The sequence below is a fragment of the Loxodonta africana genome, chromosome 5 (assembly GCF_030014295.1).
Source record: "Loxodonta africana isolate mLoxAfr1 chromosome 5, mLoxAfr1.hap2, whole genome shotgun sequence".
NCBI lineage: Eukaryota > Metazoa > Chordata > Mammalia > Proboscidea > Elephantidae > Loxodonta > Loxodonta africana.
In genome coordinates, this window is record NC_087346.1 from 109790152 (window position 1) to 109810399 (window position 20248).

Consider the following 20248-nt stretch of genomic DNA (forward strand, 5'->3'; position numbering starts at 1 on the left):
TTTTATGTCAAGAAGGTATAAGTATTTTTTAAATTGCCAATATAATTAAGTAGAACAATACCCACAGGATTCTTGATTTTATACCTCTCTTGAAGCATCCAGCAGCCCAGAAGAATGTCTTTTAAATGGAAAGCCCTTAATTATTTTTTCCTACAATTGGCAGATCTGGGCAAGTTTGGTTTTAGCTAGTTCTTAGCATAGCTCTAAGGAATGGAGCTGATTATCTCTGCCTAGGAATAGGAAATAAGATGAATTTTGAACAGGACACAAAATGTAGGGTTTATATATATTTCCAACATTTTCTGAGGTGGATAGTTACAATATTCATTTAATGTTTAGTTCTGTTGGAAAAAATGCAGTAAATTATCTGACTATACAAATATTAGAAACTTGTATAGTTACCTCACAGGAACTGTCTAAATATCTGTCTTAGAATTTGAAATGGTAATAACATGATAATAATATTTAACATGTATTGATCACTCACTACATGCTAAGCAGCGTGCTAAGTGTTTTATAGGTGTTTTCCAACAACTTTGTGAAGTAATTATCACTATTATCCAGGATAAATATGAAGCACAAAGAGGCTAAGTAACTTCACACAGCTATTATTCTGAAGAGCCCAAAACTTAAGACTACCTGATTCCAAAACCTATGGCTCTAACTTTGGCTTTTAGTTTGACAGTTAACACACTCAACTGCTAACTGAAAGGTTGGATGTTTGAGTCTATGCAGAGGTCCTTGAAAGAAAGGACTGGGGGTCTACTCTGAAAATCAGCCATCGAAAACACTATGGAGCACAATTCTCTTCCGACACACATTGGGCCTCCATGATTTGGAATCGACTCGATGGAATTTTTTTTTATGCTGCCATGTAAGAATAAAGGATGCCATATAAGAATGGAGAATGCCATAAGGAAAAATACTTGGTAGCTTTTGTTTTAGGACTTGTTTTCACAGATGTTTGTGGAGGACCCATTTCTTTGGCTGCCTAGCATATATTTGAGTCTTGAGGTTCCTGCCTGCCTGGCTGAGGTGGTTATCTTGGCAGTATACATTAATGTGCTGATGAGCCATTTGCCATAAATTGCAACTCAGCTACTGGTTCAATTGATGCTAAATTTGCAATCTGCCTTTACTGAAGTGCAAAATTGGCTTTCTTGTCATAAAGTGGGAGAACATGCAAAATAGTCTAATACCTTATTCTCTAGCTCAAGTAAGATTAGCTAGGCTCAGAGAAAGTTTTAAAATTTTCACTTTTGATGAACAGCTGTTTCAGCATGACAACCTTTGTTAAATGTTGAATGGTTTTGATAATGTCCCATTGGAAACTAAAGTTGATAGTATGGCACTTACTTCTTAGGACAAGGTCAAATTATTTCCTGGAAAACACCCAAATGGTTTTAGCTAAAGTGGGGGCAGGGGTGTTGTCCGCCTGTTTGACGATGTAAGCACTACCAACTGGTGTCTTGTTGGAGTGTGAATTTGTTCTGCTGACTTAATGTGCTATTTTACTGTAGATGGAATAGATTTGTAATGGATTGTGTTAACAGAATAATTCAACATACGCTTTATGATCAACTGACTACGCTTCCATTTGTAAAGACCAGGGCAGTATTTAATCTAAAAATTTAAGAGCTTACATAATAGGTTGTTTAATGAGTCTTCTTCTGCTATATACACATATACACACCACACTTACCTTGTATATAAATCGGCACATGCATTTTTGAGCTTCATTAACCTAGAGTATTTTTAGAAAATTATATGTTCGAAGAATCATTCTCAAGTCAGGAACTAGAGCTAGTGCCCATGTTGATACCTTTTTGGGGGGTTGCAATTAGAGCTGAAATTGCACTGTTCCATGTACCAGAAGGGGGGAAAATTTCCATCACTTTCACCATGTATTTTGAATAGTAAGTTTTTAAATAGCTATTTAAAGTGTTGTATTCAGACTGAACGGAGAGTTTATGGAACAAATTTAAGAATAGCTTTCCTCTTACAGAAGAACATCAGAAAATATTTCTGTTACACAGAAGATGCAGATTTTGGCTGTGGTATTGATTCATTTTTTAAAACAACTCAAAGAGGTTTCTTCAATTAAAAAAATACTTTGCTCAGCTATATAATATTGGTTGTTAAGATAAAATTTTCTGTAAAATGGATCATCTAAATGCGGGCCTATGCATGGGTATTTACGTAGGCCTGAATGTAGAGGAAGTGTGTGATACAAATGAATATCAATAAGCACTTTATGACAATCTAGCATTCAAAAAACCAATACCAAACTCATTGCCGTCCAGTAGATTCTGACTCATAGCAACTGCATAGAGTTTCCAAAGTTGTAAATCTCAGTGGAAGCAGACTGCCACATCTCTCCTTCTGAAAAACCACTGGTGGTTTTGAGCCACTGACCTTTTGGTTAACAGTCAATTGCTTTAACCACTGCATCACCAGGGCTCCGTAGCATTCAAGAAGTAGGAAGAATATTATGAATGGGAGCAAGAACAATCACTAAGAACTCCAGAACAATTTTCACATACACTGGAGAGGAAGGATTATCTAATCAGAAAAGGATTTTTTCGTGGGATAATGCGAGTGAAGAAGTCCCTGGGTGGTGCAAAAGATTTAACTCTCGGCTACTAGTGGAAGGGTTGGCAGTTCAAACCCGTTCAAAGGGTGCCTTGTAAGAAAGTCGTGGTAATCTGTGTCCAAAAGGCCACAGCCTTGGAACCTTATGGAGTGCAGTTCTACTCTGCACCCACAGGGTCGCCATGAGTCAGAATCCAGTAGACAGAAACTGGTTTGGTTTTTGGTTTAATGTGAGTCAAAGAATCAGCAGAGTGATTATCTCATGTTTTTTTTTTTGTTGTTTTTGGGTGCCATCCAATCAGTTTCAGACTCATAGTGCCCCATACAGTTTCCAAGGAGCAGCTGGTGGATTTGAACTGCCGACCTTTTGTTAGCAGCCAAGCTCTTAACCGCTACTTCACCAGGGCTCCATTTATTTAGCTCATAGTAGGAACTAAATAAATGTAAATTAAATCCAAGTCTGAAAAACTAAGATATTTATAAACATAATTTACCTGGGTTGGGTTGTCATGGAAATATTTCAGGCAAACACTTTCCAATTTTCCTTTAATCCCATAAACACAGGTACTTGTTGTAGGAGACATCCTCCTGAAGTGGTTAAGATGTGGGTTTGGAATTCAAATCAAAGCTCTACCATGTGTTGGAGATACGTGAGATTAGTTATGACACCACTTAGTATAGTGTGACGGCAATGGTGGGTTTTTAGTGTAGTGCTTGGTCTGTGAGTGTATTGGATTGTAGAGATGGTGGTGATGATTCAAGATTTCAGTCTGGAGGTGCCATTATCAGACATTAATTATTTTAAAGCAAACCCTGAATTTCAAAAGAAAATACCAGTAAGAAGAGAAAGGGAGGATTTGAGGGTATTCTCAAGGCGTCTCAAATGTTCATTGACAAGGAAGCTTATTGCCCTTCTTTATAGTTATACTGCTGATAGAAATCTGTGAAAATTGTTCCCATTGCTATCAGGTACTTTTTTCTTTCCCTCATATCCCTACCCTCTTGCACCTGGTTAAGCCTTAGTCATCCTAATGTGTCAGCTTACATGTCATTTTCACAAAGAGGTTTTCCTAGCTCTCAGAGTAGATAATGTACTCCCTCCAGAAAAAAAAAAAAAAAAAAAAAACCCTGTTGCTGTCAAGTTGATTCTGACTCATAGCGATCCTAAAGGACAGAGTAGAACTGCCCCATAGGGTTTCCAAGGAGCTCCTGGTGGATTCGAACAGCCGATCTTTTGGTTAGCAGTTGTAGCGCTCTTAACCACTATGCCACCAGGGTTTCCAATGTACTTCCTTGTTCTTCTTAATTTTTCTTTATAGCATTTATTGGTTGTTATAATTTTACATGTGTGTGTGTGTATGTATATATATATGTATATTATTCCTGGGAGAAATTGCGAGGAGTCTATTACTTTTTGTATCTACTTCTCTGAAAGATTAGGCACTCAATACGTATTTGTGGAAGGAAGGAAAAACCAAACCGAACCTGCTGACGTCGACTCAATCTCTACTCATAGCGACACTGTACGACAGAGTAGAACTGCCTCATAGGGTTTCCAAGGAGCACCTGGTGGATTTGAACTGCCAGTCTGTAAGTTAGCAACCATAGCTCTTAACCACTACACCGTCAGGCTTTCCAGAAGGAAGGAAAGACTGAATTAATGTCTTTTTAAAATTTTTTGTTGCTTATGGGTGTAATTGTGGATCTTCTATGTGTGCTTTCAGCAAGAGAAGAAGCATGAGTCTTGAGTTTTTTTTCCTCTTTCTAAAAATAAATCTATTAAAGCTGTTATAAATATTTAGATTCAGTAGGCAAACATTGTCTGATATTTCACAGAAATTCAGCCTGCTGTAGAAAAGTTTCTTGGCTCATCAAAGACTTCCTTACACAGCTATGATGTTACAAAGGGACACAGCTGATAATGTTTGAGCTGCCCCGTCTCCCCCACCCCAGCAGAAGTATACTGAGGACCTGGTCTTGATAAAGTCTTGCTTTTTCAACAATGCCCCTGTTGCCTTTGCTGATGCAGATAAAATTGTGACTTAAACTACTTGGTATGCCAGCCTCCTATAGGGTTGGCATGGACCTGAATCTTTCTGAATGGCTATTTATCATAGCACAATTTCATTATGATCAAATCATATGAAGTCTGTATTGAGTTAAGCATTGTCCAAATGTTTTCTGAGTTCAGTGTGATTTTCTGACTATTTTGAAGTTGAAGCAAATAATTTTCATAGGATCGTGTGAATACTTTAAAAGTGAATTATTTGGCTACCCTACTTTTAAGACTTGAAAAACCTGGTAAGATTTCTTTTGCAATGTTATCAGGTATCTATTTTAACTCTGAGGTCCCCAGGTGGCACAAAAGGTTTACGCTCAACTATTAACCCAAAGGCTGGCTGTTTGAACCCAGCCAGCAATACCACAAAAGAAAGGGCCTGGCAATCTGTTTCCATAAAGATTAAGGTCAAGAAATCCCTATGGAGCATTTCTACTCTGTAACCCATGGGGTCACCATGAGTCAGAATTGAGTCAATGGCAACAGGTTATATTAATTCCACTTTTAAAGTATTTAAAAATATCCGTTATATAAAATATGAAAAAGAAAACTAATGAATGATGTTATCAATTATGTTTTCCCAATATTTAAACAAATATATGCTCTGAAATTCACCACACACAGATATCCTTAGCCACATGTAAGAGTCATAATCTAAAGGGGGTAGAAGTGAAAATAATATTTAGGAGAAAAGATTGCATAGTTGAAGAAGGAGTTGGAGCTAAGTCCAAACTTGAAAATTAAAATAAGCCCTAGGGAGCTGAATTCTTCTGATTAGGGTAGAGGGTGGTGAAAGCAACTCTGAGAGGTATGCTTGAGGGACGTTCTATCTAAGCAACTTTGACAGCTTAGGAAGAGGATATAGACGCTCCCTGTAATGCTTAGTTCTTGTCTAAAGTATCTCAGTTTCTCTATGAGTCTTATCTCTTGGCTCTACCTAGAATTTAGGGTTGCCAGAAAAACTTACTAACTCAGTGGAGAAGGTAGGACAGAACACACTAGGAACAAAGAAAACATCTGAAAGAAGAGAGAGCTGCAAGGAAGGAAAGAAAAACCAAACCGAACCTGCTGACGTTTTGTTTATTTTTTCCCCCTTATGAAAAGGTTAGTGTAACATTCACTATATAAAAATATTTAAAATTTGTGTGTCTTGAATTTAATTTTATTGAAATTAAAACCTCTTAGTGTTTGAATTTTTGAACTTCTTTGACATTTGTTGTTCTCTGCCTTCCCTAGCCTGTTGCCCTTCACTGCCACATTTCCTATTCCTAATTTATGTGGGGAAGAAAGTCCTTTTGATTACTGTAACTGAAATAAGTAGTAAAGGAAAAAATGTGACACCATAGTGCCAGACAAATACATTCACAGATAAAATTGTTTTTAATATTCCATTGTATTTAGAAAGTGGGCCAGCCAAACTGGGTTGCCAAAGTTGCAGTTGTGATCCAGTGTTCTTTGCACAGCATAATGAAGGGTGAATAACATCCTGTCAGGTGGGATTACAACAGTCCTTCCACTCTTTGCTGTTTCCCTGATCACCAATTTCTAGACTTCACTAATAGTTGGAAAAGTCCCAGAGAGATCAGTGACCTGATATACTAATATGTGAGATGTCCTTATATAACCCACATCTTTTTTGGATATTGTATTGCTTTCCAGGGGCTTCCATAATAAAATACCACCAGCTGGGTAGCCTGTAAGAAGAGAAAGGTATTGTCTAACGTTTATGGCAGTTAGAAGTCCAAGTCAACATGCCAGTTGGGGCATGGCCCCTCCAAATTCTGTAGGGGAAAAGCCTTTCTTATCTCTCCCAGCTTCTGGTAGATGCATTTTCACGTAGCTGTCCTTCCTCTGTCTGTCTCCCTGTGTCTCTTCTCTTTTATAAGGATACCATATAGGATTTGGACCCACCCTACTCCAGAATGGCCTCACATTAGATAACAGTATCTTCAAAGACCCTATTTCCAATCCTACTTCCATGTTCACAGGTATCAGGGTTTAGGATTTCAACATATCTTTTTTGGAGAATTCAATCCATAACAGATATTGAGATACATATAGTTTTTCCCTAAATGGAACATGGTATATGATTGCAGTAGCTAGTTCAAACTATATTAGCAGAAAGCCCGGTGTAGAAGACCACTCAATAAAAATTAGCCATTGTTGTTGCTATTTCTATTTTTTCCCCCTAGAAATAATTTTCATATTTGTTTCACATAAATTATTGAATTTACTCTGTCGATTCTCACTTTTCCTATATCCAATATGTATTTTAATTTTGTTACCATATTTTTATTCCCTCATATTCATTTCAGCCAGCAACCCTCTTTGCTGACTTCACTCAAGATGATCCTTAGCTTCAGGGTTCCTCTACCTTTCTGATTCTTAGAAACTATGGCCATATTTTAGTAAACATAGAAAACGTCTTCTAAATTTTTGTTTTCTGTGATAATTTATTACTGAGGGATAATACCCTTTTCTTTTGGGAACAGAATCATATATACCCTCTGCTATGTTATTTCTATATAATATTCATTTGGTGCCTAGTATGTATTGGGCATTGTGCTAGGTGCTTTACACATATTATCTTCTTTATTGATTGTGAGGAAAGCACCATTATTATCCCTGATTTAGCAAGAGGGATTTTAAGATTTCTAGAGGTTAAATGCTTTGCTGAATGCCCCACAGCTAATAAATGGCAATTCAGAATTTGAATTCAGTTCTGATTTTCAAGCCCATAATCCTCACTATTTAGCTAACGGTTTTCAACTTTTGATCCATTGACCACTGCCATTGCCATCACTAATGAATAAGACTTCCTGCAAATGGGCCCCAGACTTTGTATTTCTAAGTAGCTCTGAAGTTATTCTTATAAAGATTTAGAATGACAACAATACTGCTTCTTGTTCTTGAATGAGAAAATATTTTTTAATATTTAAGCATTTGCATATAGCAAAAGTGAGTAGAATGTCTTTTGCCCTCTTCTCTCTCCAGGGATATGCTGGCAACATTAATCAACACAGTCCCTAGCCTAATTCCAGGTAGCATCCTGGACAAGCCTGCTCGACCATCTCCACAGCTTCTCCTTCTCTGACTAATGAAGTCTCTGGCAAGATAAAACAGTTCCTTCTATTTCAGGCATATATTTTATATGCAAAGCATTTACTAATAAAAAGAAATATTGGAAATAATTATGAAACAAAACCGTCTGTTGTCTTAGTCTTTAGCTTGTCTTAAATCAACCAGTTGCCACCAAGGCAACTCCAACTCATGGAGACCCTATGTGTGTCAGAGTAGAAATGGTGCTCCACAGGGTTTTCAGTTGCCAATTTTTCAGAAGTAGATTGCCATGCCTTGCTTTTGAGGTGCCTCTGGGTATGCTCGAGTCTCTCGCTTTTCCGTTAGTAGCCAAGTGCCTTAACCATTTGTACCACCTGGTGACTCATCACTTATCTGTGAGACATCTTAATGTTTTAAACCCTCCCAAACCAAACCAAACCTGCTGCCATTGAGTCAATTCCGACTCATAGTGACCCTTAACTTCTGAATATGTAAAAACAAAGTAAATGAATTCAAAATCTTGTCTTTTTCTGGTAATTCCAAGTTGAAGATATAAATTTCTTATCCCAGGGCTTGGTATTGAAAGTAATATTACTATAAAAAAAAAAAATTCCTATAGCTTATGAAAATACAAACATTGAATTAAATGCTAACACTGGGGGGAAATGAAGTACAATAAATAGGGAACTCAGCATTTTCATTTCTACATTTTACAGTGCAATGTATGATAAAGTTCCTTGGTAACTATTTATGAAATGTTTAACATGTTTATTTGGAGGTGATGTTTTTCTTTTCTACATGGTAGCAGTTTTTAAAAACACTATATAGTCCTCAGTAAATCATTACCTTGGGGTTTAGTTTCAGCTGCTCTACTCTTATTTATTTCCTTATTAAATAAGGTGGGTGGCTAACCCCTGAAGCCCTGTAGAAAGGCTGTAAATAAACGGTTTTACGTATTGGATTCCTTTTTTTTCTTTTGAGACTGTGACTCATTGATATTCTATAAGATAAACCTGTTCATTATTAGCCTTGTTTGTTTTTAATTTAGAAGGGTTGAATTACATTTTATTAAATTTCATCTCAAGCAAGCAATATAAATGTAGCTGCTTGCATTCTGCAAACCTAGTCTTAGCCACTTTATGTCATTGCTGCTAGAGTAATAAGTTGAGATGCGTATTTTTTTTTTTGCAGTTGATAATACTTCTGCAGAAATTGTGTCAGATCACAGTCATGATTGACGAATTGCTTGGATCTGCTCCTGTTTGCCTGTTGCTGCTTTAATTTGTTGGTAATGTCTGAATCTGCCACCTTACATCTTTATCCCACCAGTTTCCTTGCTTCGGGCTATTGTGACTAATGACAAATGATTTCAAACTAAATCATTTTTTTAAAATTCAGATGCAGCTTAGGTGCTTTTTCTGTTTGAAACTATTATGTGTCTGCTGAATACTGATGGAGCCAAGGAAGGCTTTACACTCTGTATGAAACATAGCACAACTCTGATTGACACATTACCAGAACCAAACTGGTTACCATGGAACTGATTCTGACTCATAGTGACCCTACAGGACAGACTAGAACTGCCCCATAGGGGTTCCAAGTCTGTAAAATTTATGGAAGCGGACTGCCACATTAGTTGCTCCAAAACTTAAAGCCTATGTGCATATTATTCCATGCCAGGTAGGTCAGCATATTTCTTAAGCCTTTCGAGGTTTGTCATCGTGGAAAATGACAACTACTTCTTCACATAGTAGACCTTGAAACATCAGTACAAAATAATTTGAGCATCATTTGGCTGCTTTGAAGACAGCAAAGATATAATCCTCAAATCAGACTAATTTTGCTTTGCTTTATTAGGTTAGGTTATATAGACTGGTGAGGTTTCTCAGGCATTCTCAGTCAGACTTGAGATCGAGTCAAGATAATTTACAGGCCTCAGGCATTGCCTGCAATATTCTATAAATTTGCCCCAAATACAAAGAAATAGTAATCTGGAGATCAAGTAGAAAGTTTTTGACACTTTCTTCTTAATTTAAAAATAATCTTGATTCTTTACTAAATCCATTTCTGTGTAACTAATCAAATATGAATTGCATACCTACTATATGCGTTAGCCCACAATGATCAGTAACAATCTGTGTACTCTAGAAGCTCATTAATGTTTTCAAGCTGGGAATAAAAAGATTTGATCTTTGTTTTCAGCCAGTACTCCTAGTGGCACTGTGCACAGTACTCTCTGCATTCATTGATTCCTTTTTTCCAGTCAATGAATGAATTGATTGGGCTCTCCCTTTTTTCTAGGCATATTCTTCAAGCGTCTGCTTATATTTCTTTCATATCTATAACTTGTCAAATAACAGATGTCAAAATATAATCTTCAAAACATTAAATACGTGAATCATACAAATATGGAATGAACATGTGTTGAAGATGTGTTCAACTGATTAACATGGGAACCACTAAAATGGTAAAGCTAGTTCAAAAGTCTTTTTGAGGAATGGCTATTTATAGGCATTTTGAAGAAAATAGTAAAATAAGATTGATAGTTGTCGTTAAGTGGCGTTGAGTCAGTTCCGACTCACGGCAACCCTATGTACAACAGAACGAAACGCCACCCAGTCTTGCGCCATCCTCACAATCTTTGTTATGTCTGAGACCATTGTTGCAGCCACTGCGTCAATCCATCTCGTTGAGGGTCTCCCTCTTTTTCACCGACTCTGTACTTTGCCAAATATGATGCACTTCTCCGGGGACTGATTCCTCCTGATAACCTGTCCAAAGTATGTGAGACGTAGTCTCTCCATCCTTGCTTCTTAGGAACATTCTGGTTGTACTTCTTTCAAGACAGATTTGTTCATTCTTTTAGTATTCCATGGTATATTCGGTATTCTTCGCCAACACTACAATTCAAAGGGGTCAGTGCTTCTTTGGTAATGATGAACAAGGAAGATCAAAGAAGAAGAAGATTGCTAGAGAACTGATTAATAACCTACAGAGCAATAAAACCATAACCTTGAATAAATATCTTTTCTACTAGACAAAAATCTATAGGTCAACTTGTAACGTCATAATGTTTGGGCACTAATACAATGTTAAATAACAAAATCAAACTCAAGTAAAATCTCATAGAGAATTAAATAATGAATATTCCTTGGATGGGCTTGTTAAACAATGCTCCATTATGACATTGAAAGGACATGCTGTACTCCTTTCTGATTTCTAAGTCTTGAATAATTTTTCTTAAAAATATACTAGGCTATTATAAGTTTTTGACTGATTCAAATATATAAGTGTAATTTGTTAAGTTCTTAAAAGCTTCCTCCACATTTGTGAGTAGAGAGGCTGTACAGTGAGATAGAGCTGACACTTAATAACTAGCTGTGTGACTTCCAAACCAATCACAGCCTTTCTGCTTTTATTTTCCTCTACTGTAAAATGAGGAACTGAAATATGTTGGTCACTAAAATTCCTCCCAGTTTTAAAATAGTGTGATTCTTTAAGAATGGGATTATAAAGGGCAAAATATCTTGGCTCTTTTAAACTAGTGTATGGAGTGAGGCAACAGTGCCCCCTACGGGTCCTCTCTAAGCTCCCAGAGGCCAGCCTTATTATCTTAGAACATCTGAGGAACTTCCCCTCACAAGAGGTTTGGCAACAGTTTCTGTCAGGACCCTTTCTTTAATTAAAAAAAAAAAAAAAATTAGGCTATATAAATTACCTACTGCCATAATACTACCACCTAAAAAAACAGCCACAAAACCTCAGTGACATAAAATAAACATTTATTTTTGCTCTCAAGTCTTAGAGTCAACTGGGCAGTTTTTGGCTAAGCTTGGCTGGGCAGTTCATCTACTCTACCTGGAACTGATTCATGCATCGAGCGATTAGACGGCTATTGGTTAATCTAGGATGGCCTCACTAGGATGACCGGCATGACTCCAAGTGATTTGGCATCCTCCAGCAGGTTAGCCCAGGCTTGTTTTTGTGGTAATGGCAGGGTTTCAAGAGAGAATGAAACAAGCAAGGACTCTTGAGAATGAGATCCAGAAATGACACACTCTCACTTCTACCACATACTGTTGGTCAAAGAAAGTCATAAGGCAGCTCATATTCCAAAGGTGGGGAAATAGATTCTACTTCTTGATGGGAGGAGTTTGAAAGTACCATTACAAAAGGGCATGAATACAGAGACAGATGGTGAATTGTTGCCATTTTTGTAATCAATATACCAAATACAACATGATTTAGTATTGGGATTTCAGAAAGTTCAAGAAGGGTACTAGTCTAGAAGGGAAGAAACCAGGCTTCTATAAATGTTGTTGAGCTTTGTTCTGGTATACAGTTAAGTAACATGGAATTAGTTGGATCCTTTTGGATCTTGCTTTGAAAATGCATTAGGCAGCAGAGTCAGAACAGTGTTTAGGGTAATTATCTCGTACTCTGGAAGCAAGGCCCTCCTGAGTATACTACCCAATCTACATGAATATAGAGGTTTTCCAGTCTGGTGGGTGGGAACAGGCATCACTCCTGGCTTTGTGTGAGCATCAGGTACTGTTTTATTGGGTACTTGTTCCTTCTGACCCCTTTGGCTGGTTCTTTCCCATGGCCTTCGATAGTTACTTCCCACTCATCCACTGATTAGTGTTCAGCAAAATACTAGACAATGACTCTTTGTAGATATTTTGGAGTTCCTCTTTGTTCATATTTTGTATTTTAAACCATTTGTATTTAAAACCATTATTTTACATATTTTGTCCAGCTTTTTGTTTGTTTCTTGCTCATTTCAAGTAGGAGGGTAAATTCAGTTCTTGTCACTCCGTTTTGGCTGGAAGTGGAAGTCTCCAAATCTAAGAATTCAGTCTTATGAAAACATGGGTTTCTAAATGTTGTGGACAACATAACTTTCAATGAAGACGGTATGGAAAATATAAGATTGTATTTGAAACTATGTATTTCTTTCCTATTTGTCCAATTAGTCCTTTATCCCTTTGTTCCCTTCTCTTGTAATATTTAGCATTTCATCACAGTTTGGTCCTGGATCATATTTTATTTTGTGTTATGTATATATATATTTTAATATATCATGTGTGTGGGTATGCACGTTATCTTGCTAATGATAGTATATGCTTCTTAAACTTTGGGGAAGTGCCTTATCTTTCTATTATATTCCTTACCATATGTATAACATTTATAAATTAATGATAATTAATCAATGATTATTATTTTCTGTAAAAAAAAAAAGGGGGGGGTGGGATTTAATATCTGAAGATTCATCACCACTTGCAAATGATTAATGTGCTCAGCTCCGAAGCAAAAGGTTGTAGGTTTGAGTCCACCCAGAGGTGCCTTGGAAGAAAGACCTGATGATCTAAAAAAAACTACTTCTAAAAAATCAGTCATTGAAAACCCTGTGGAACATAGTACTACTCTGAAACTCATGGAGTCGCCATGAGTTGGAATTAACTCTTTGGCAAATGGAGAATTCATTAAGTAATGCTTATAATTGTTTTTAGAGGAAAAGTGCAGAGCAAGTAATAGTGTATGTGTGTTCGGCTTTTTTTTTTTTTTTTTGGTTGCGTTTTTTAAAAATTTTTTATTTCAATGGTCTCCACCAAACTTAGATGCCATATGTTAGATTACAATTTCTCATTAATTCAACTGTAACCTGCTTAGAAAAGAACTCTAGACTGACATGAAGAATGCTTTCTAAACCTCTCAGAGCTTCCTTTGGCTGAGTTTTGTTAGACCTTTTTATTTCTCTGCTTAGTGACCTTGAGGTAATAGTCCACAAGTATATGAGATATGGATTAGACACTTTCAACATGCTTGATGAGTGTGTAAGTTTACTGTGGCACTGAAAAAGATTCATATCCATAGAATAAACCTTTCTTTGTATAGTCAGCTCTCAATTAATTGTATATAATTTATCTACTTCGTATCTGTGAATTGTCCCTTCCAATTATCCATCTATGAGCTCCCTTTCTCCCTCTTTCTTCCTCATCTCCTCATCCATCTTCTCATCTCAATGTTTATTTCATAAAATAGTAGGGGGAGAGGGTGTGGAAAATAATTACAGTGTAACTTTAATGTAGAATAAACATAATTAGGGAGGAAAAACTATTTCAATAAATCATGGTATATGCTGAACTCAGGCATGACTTTTGGGAATCATTTGAACAATTGCTTTCCTTCATTAGTATGGACAACGTAGAGTTTATGGTAATTTATCATATCCATCAAAATATAGCAGGAATTAATTTTAAGGGTGTAACATACAGCTTTATTCACACAGTCTTGTTCTAGACATAAAAGAATTTGAAGGAAAATAGTGAATGACATTTTAACTTAAGCACTCCTCTTTGATTAATGGTTTGAACTCAGCTATTTACGTGACTGTTAAGTGATGCCGTTTGTATGTCTAACATTTCATTAAAAATTGATTTTCCTTTGTATTTTCACTATTGTGGTGAAAACTGAATTGTGTCAAAATTTTTAGGTTTTAGAATAATGTGTATGACTGCTTATCTAAGGTTCTTTTATAAAAATAAAATCTAGGGATTTGGAAATGAAAGCTTTTGGAGGTTCTTTAAAACAAGTGTCATGGACATATGGGTGGTTATGTTGTTATTCGGTGCACAGAAGTAGGTACAGTTCTTCTTGCTCAAAAACATACAAAAATCACTGAAATCTGTACAACATATTGCAGAATTTTTTTTGCAATAAAATTGTGCAAAGAACTTGTATAGCTATAGTCACGAATTTCCAAAATGAAATCAAGTATATCCCTAATATATACCTCTAAAAATTTCATCTTCTTTCTATAGAGTTAAATTCTAATTATTTGTAAGAATGGATTACATTTTGAAATAGAAGGTTTTTGATTCACAATGTAGAAGGTATGCACATTCTTTCTCAGTTAGGTATTGCAATTTAAGTTTTTATGTCAAATTGAGTGTAGCATACTCATAAAGGTTTATTTTATGGGAATCACAAATTTTAAGTATTTTGAGCACTTTAAAATGTACAAATCTACATAAAATTATATAATTAATCTAATTTTTAATATAACTTTTCAGAGCACGGATGCTAATTTGAACATGAGAAAAAGAACAAATGCTTTGGTTCACTCTGAATCTGATGTTGGTAACAGAACTGAGGTGGGAAACCACCCGAGCAGATCTTCCACCGTTGTCCAGGGATCTTCTGAAAGCACATCGAAGTCTTACTTAGCTTCCAGTCCAAATCCATTCAGCAGTGCAAATGCAGCTGAAACTATATCTGCGGCAAGAGCTCATCCGCCCACCCCTCCTTCCACTCTTGCTGGAACTGGACATGCACCCCAGCAAGCATCAGTTGGATCTGCTTCTTCTCACCACGTGTTTGGATCAAGACTGGAGCGGATTAAGACCACAGTAAATAGCATAGGGGGTTCAGGAAAGTTATCAGCCACTACTCCTCCCTCTGCTCCACCACCTTCTGGCTCTGGCACAAGTAAAATAGACAAATATGCCCGTATTCTCTTTCCAGTCACATTTGGGGCATTTAACATGGTTTATTGGGTTGTTTACTTATCTAAAGACACTATGGAGAAATCAGAAAGTCTAATGTAGTTTTGTTGTTATAGTAATTTCCTAAAAAATGATGAATTTAATGCAGATGTCTTTTTAAATGTTTTTAAAGATAAACCATTATTCTTTTCTAAAATTAAAGCTCTATGTAATTTTTCCATTTAAAAAATACAAGTCACTTATTGGAAGAATTATTCAATTCTTCAATGAACAGAAAGCAAATCATCTTTCTTCTCAGAAAGTTGATTTGAGTAGCATCAATTCAGCATTCAAATTAGATGGAATACAGACCATCCTGGGAAGTTGGGACAAGGGAAATAGGGCTAGTAGAGATGCATGGTGCATATTTATGCATTGCAATTTGAAAACACACCATGTTTTTTTAAAATATACACAATGAATAACAAGAAGGCACCCTAAATTTTCCAGTGGCATATGCAGTAACCTTTGGAAGTCCTCTTAGTACCAGCAAGAAAAGGAGTTTTCCTGTTAAATGAAACATCAGTTAAAAAGAAAATGCAACAAAACCAGGCACTGACCTTTAGAGTGAAAACTCTGATGTATCAAAACGCAAAAACATGGCCCAGGGAAAAAGTGCTTTCTTTTGTATGTTGGCCAAATAGTATGTAACAATTGTCTTGAAAATTTTTGTACTCAGCTAAAGTTTAACTCTTTGTATGAATTCTTTTTGATAGTAGTTCACTCAATTTTGTGTTCACTCAACACATATGGAACCCTGGTGGGGCAACTAATTCAGCTGCTAACTGAAAGGTTGGCGGTTTGAACCCACCAGCCGCTCTGAGGGAGAAAGACCTGGTGATCTGCTCCCATAAAGATTACAGCCTAGGAAGCCCTATGGGCTGTTTTTCTTTGCCCGGTAGAGGTGCTTTGAGTTGGAAAGGACTCGAAGGCACACCATGACAACAAGCATATTTGAGGTCCTGTCACTCTAGAAAAGCTCTATATTACCTAAATACAACAGTAATGCACGCTAAGGAACCAGAAGCTAGGAGAGGACATTGCATTCTTCAGTGAAGGAAATTCCTTTAGAGCCTGACAACATATTCACAATATGTATGTCTCCTGTATTGATAGAAGATAAGCAGCATATTTGATCCCATAGGCCCCGTTGAGATAAGCAAACGTTAGTACACCTTCAGCAATTGGCTTTCAAAATATAATGAAAATGTGCTAGAGATTGTTCTGTACGTGAAATGCAACACGTATGTGAAAGTAAAAATCTGGGTTCTGCAAATCCTGACATGACCTGTCTCGAGTTTGGTCAGAATCACAGCATCAGAAGTGGGACCTAACCCAAGATCCCTTAGAGGCTTTTTCCAACATAGATCTACATTAGCTGGTGAAATGCAAACTTTCTGGGGAGTTTTTGTGTCCGTAGTTTTGTATTTCTAGCAGTTTTTGTGTTTGTGTTTCTGCGAGGCTTCGTAAGGTTTCATATCTACAGTGAGTATTTTAAATTAGAGGGGCAGCGAAGAAATGCAACAAAAAAAAATTCGTAGCCAAGGGAGAGTATGTCTCTGACTCTGTTATGCAATTAATAAGAATTTTCATGTAGTGACGTCTTTTTCATTAGGTAGGCTTAACAACTTAATTGAATTCCTTGCATCTGACTTCCGAAGCTCAATCCAGGCCTGATTCTGTTGTTGTAGTTTCCAGATTTTTCTTCTATACTTCTCTCTACCTGATCTGGGGGTGTGTGAGCAAATGTTTTCTGAGTGTTTTGGGGGAATATTATCATAGTAATGGTCACTGTTCAAAGCCAATTCCTTATTTTTTAGAAGAGAAATAATATTAATAAATTGGCATTGAGTTTTTGCATTACCTTGTAATGGTTGTATATGAGACTTGCAACATGTGAAAATGGCAAATATTAATTTTGAGTCATATCTGATAATTTCTTCTTGGCTATCCCGCTAGGTATTTCATAGAATCAACATGTTTTAAGGGGGAAAGACACTTTAGAAATAATTCAGCCTAAACTTCTCATTTACAAATTGAGGCAGAGTAGAATTTGTGTATATGTATGTATTTAATAAATATTACTTGTACAAAAAAGATTATCATAAATTATTTCATTAATGCGAATAGATTTCTGGCCTTGAGGACAATGCTTGAAATTATGGTGGGAAGCTAGGTTCACTTTTATGAGCATGTATCAGTGAAAGGGCCTTATTCCTTTGGTGAGGAACACTTACCCGTTGCTTATCTATTGATGTATTCTTAAGAGATAGACTATTGGCTTTATTTTTAAAAAATATTCTCCTATAATATTTATAGATTTTAAAGGGATAAAAAGAAAAAAATTTGGATTTTTAGACCAGGGATCTCCTTGAACTCATATTTTTCTTACCTTTATATAGGAAGAAGGTTTTAAAATAAATCAGGTAGCCAAACCAACATAAAGCATAATATTAACCAAGCATTCTTAATTGTTGATTCAATGATTAAATTGACCAGGAAGTCTAATCATTAACATAAAGGGAATTATTTCATTTGTGCACAGTGTTGATAATATCAACATGTGGTTTGTTTTCCCCAAATGAATTCCATCAAATTCATTCAAGGCTAAATTCTTAATTTTGGTCATCATTGCTATCTTCACAGTAACTCAGAGGTACATTAAATGAAGTATTTCTGTGAAGAGCTGGTCAGTTTTCACCATTACAGAATCTCACAAGAGTTAATTAGGGTAGTCCGAAGTCCTGGTAATTTTGTGAAATAGAAAAGGTCGATTGTATGTCTCTCTTTTAAAGATGAAATTCAGAATTGTTTTATTCAGTACTAGTATCTGTATGCTGGCTTTCGGTCCAAGCTGGCCACTAACAGCTACATAATTACTTTCAATTTCCTCCAGGCATTACTAGGTATAATATGTTTACATGATTAATTTACAGTTAAAAATTCCTTGCATTTGTACATTTACATAGTACTTTGAATAAGGTATGTTTAAACTGGACTTCATAAGTCTAGAATTAGAATAGGCCTAGAGCAGAGTCACCCCTTTTTTACAGATGAAAATGAGTCCCAGAGAGGTTCATGACAGAGATTGACGAACAGGGCTGGCATGGGCTTTGAAAGGTCATTTTTCAATCACCTTACTTTAGCAGTGACCATATTTCAAGCAATATACAAAAAATTGTGGCTTATTTTACTCATTAATTGGTTCTTCTGCCTAGCCCTATTTTCTCTCCCATTTTTCCAAAGTCCTCTCCTTCAGACCTGTTACTATTCTTGAACAGAAAAGCACTAGGTTGAGAGGTGTGCCACCTGATTTCAAGGTCTGGCTGTACAGTTTTGTCCTTTCAGAGGAGTCACTTAAGCTCTCTAGGCCAGATTCCTCATCTATAAAAAGAAGGGAATGGATTAAAAAAATCTCTACAATTCTTTTCTATTTTAATATTTTCTGATTTTCACAGTAGACTAAATGCAAGCATATTCTTGCAATAGATATACTCAGAACTTTATGCCACGAATAGATGCTATGAAAAAAATAACTAATTTTAGCTTTGTTATTTAATTAGTTTAAGCCATTGACCTGACTCAAAGTAAGGTTAAAAACAGAAGCTGCTGTTGAATGACTGCTGACTCATGGAGACCCCATGTGTGTCAGGTAGAACTGTGCTCCGTAGGGATTTCAGTGGCTGAGTTTTTGGAAGTAGCTCACCAGGCCTTTTTCCAAGCTGCCTCTGGGTGGACTCAAACTGCCGAACTTTCAGTTACCTGGCAAGAGCTTGAACCACCCAGGGACTTCTAAACTGAGGTTACTTACTCTCTACCACTCTACCCCCTTTTTTTAAACATCTTTTCATTTAGATTAGAAATTTTCTTTCTTATGGAAGATTTTATTCTCTAAAGACTAAATATTGGTTGTGTCTATATTTGGGGTTTTTATTCATTCCTATTAAATGTGTACCTACCCAGTACTGAGCGTTGTGCTGGTTGTTATATATAAAAAGATGAATAAAACTGGTTCCTCTCCTTGGGAGTAGTCACAGTCTGGTAGTAATGAAAGATGTATAAACATATGATTATAGAATATAGTAAGTCTTTCAGTAACACAGAGCAGGACTAGGGTAATAGGAGTGAGCTCTTGCCTCGAACACAAAAACGTAACCAAACAAAACAAAACCCGTTGCCATCAAGTAGATTCTGACTCATAGCGACCCTACAGGACAGAGTAGACCTGCCACGTAGGGCTTCCAAGGAGCAGCTGGTAGATTCAAACTGCTGCCTCTTTGGTTAGCAGCTGAGCTTTTAACCACTGTACCACCAGGACCCCACAAAAATACAAGATAGCACTAAAAAAACTCAACAACCAGGATAAATAATATTTTAACGCACCATTTTAAAAACCAAAACGAATGGAAAAAATCCATGATGAGCAAAATACTCCCATTTTAAATAAAGATTGGATCAGTATTAATGATTTTTCCTTTTGCCTCAGGCTTCAATATGGCTCCATATGGCATTTATATAGAGAGTGGAACAGAACGCACTAAGCTTGCTGATAGGGATGAAAGGAGAGTGATGGCAGGAAGGCGTCACAGAGGAGATGATATTGAGTTGAATTTTGTAGGATAAATAATTTGGAGTTCTTCTAGCCCCTGTCAATGAAAAGCAAAAATGAAAAAAAATGAAAGACCATTTTTATCACTGCCAGAAGTATAAAGGGGGATAGAGATTCAAAAGGCTAAGGAGGCCTTTTACTGTGAATATTTCAGCCTACTTGGGTAGAAGATTGAGTTTGGGGAAAAGGGAATTGATGTTGGAAAAAAAAAAATCCTGCTCATGTGGGATTAGGAAAAGTTTTGCTAAAATTACTAAAGAGATGAGATTTGATGCTAGATTAATGTCACTTGGTTGAAAATTTTGAAAACTAACATGCTTATGCTTCTGTTTTAGAGTGATCACCTGATTGCTGTGTGAAATATAGATTTGAGGGCTGTAA

The 20248-nt window shown here is 36.4% G+C and overlaps 1 protein-coding gene across 3 annotated transcripts in view; it reads left to right on the forward strand.

Annotated features, from left to right (window-relative positions):
* Positions 1 to 15321, forward strand: part of GABRA4 (gamma-aminobutyric acid type A receptor subunit alpha4) — a 105658-nt gene extending 90337 nt beyond the window's left edge. For all 3 annotated transcript variants that reach the window (XM_003415861.1, XM_003415862.1, XM_003415860.1), the window contains one exon: positions 14788 to 15321. In XM_003415861.1, coding sequence (XP_003415909.1) covers positions 14788 to 15321 — 534 coding nt within the window. The remainder of the gene's footprint in view (positions 1 to 14787) is intronic.
* Positions 15322 to 20248: the final 4927 nt, after the last annotated feature.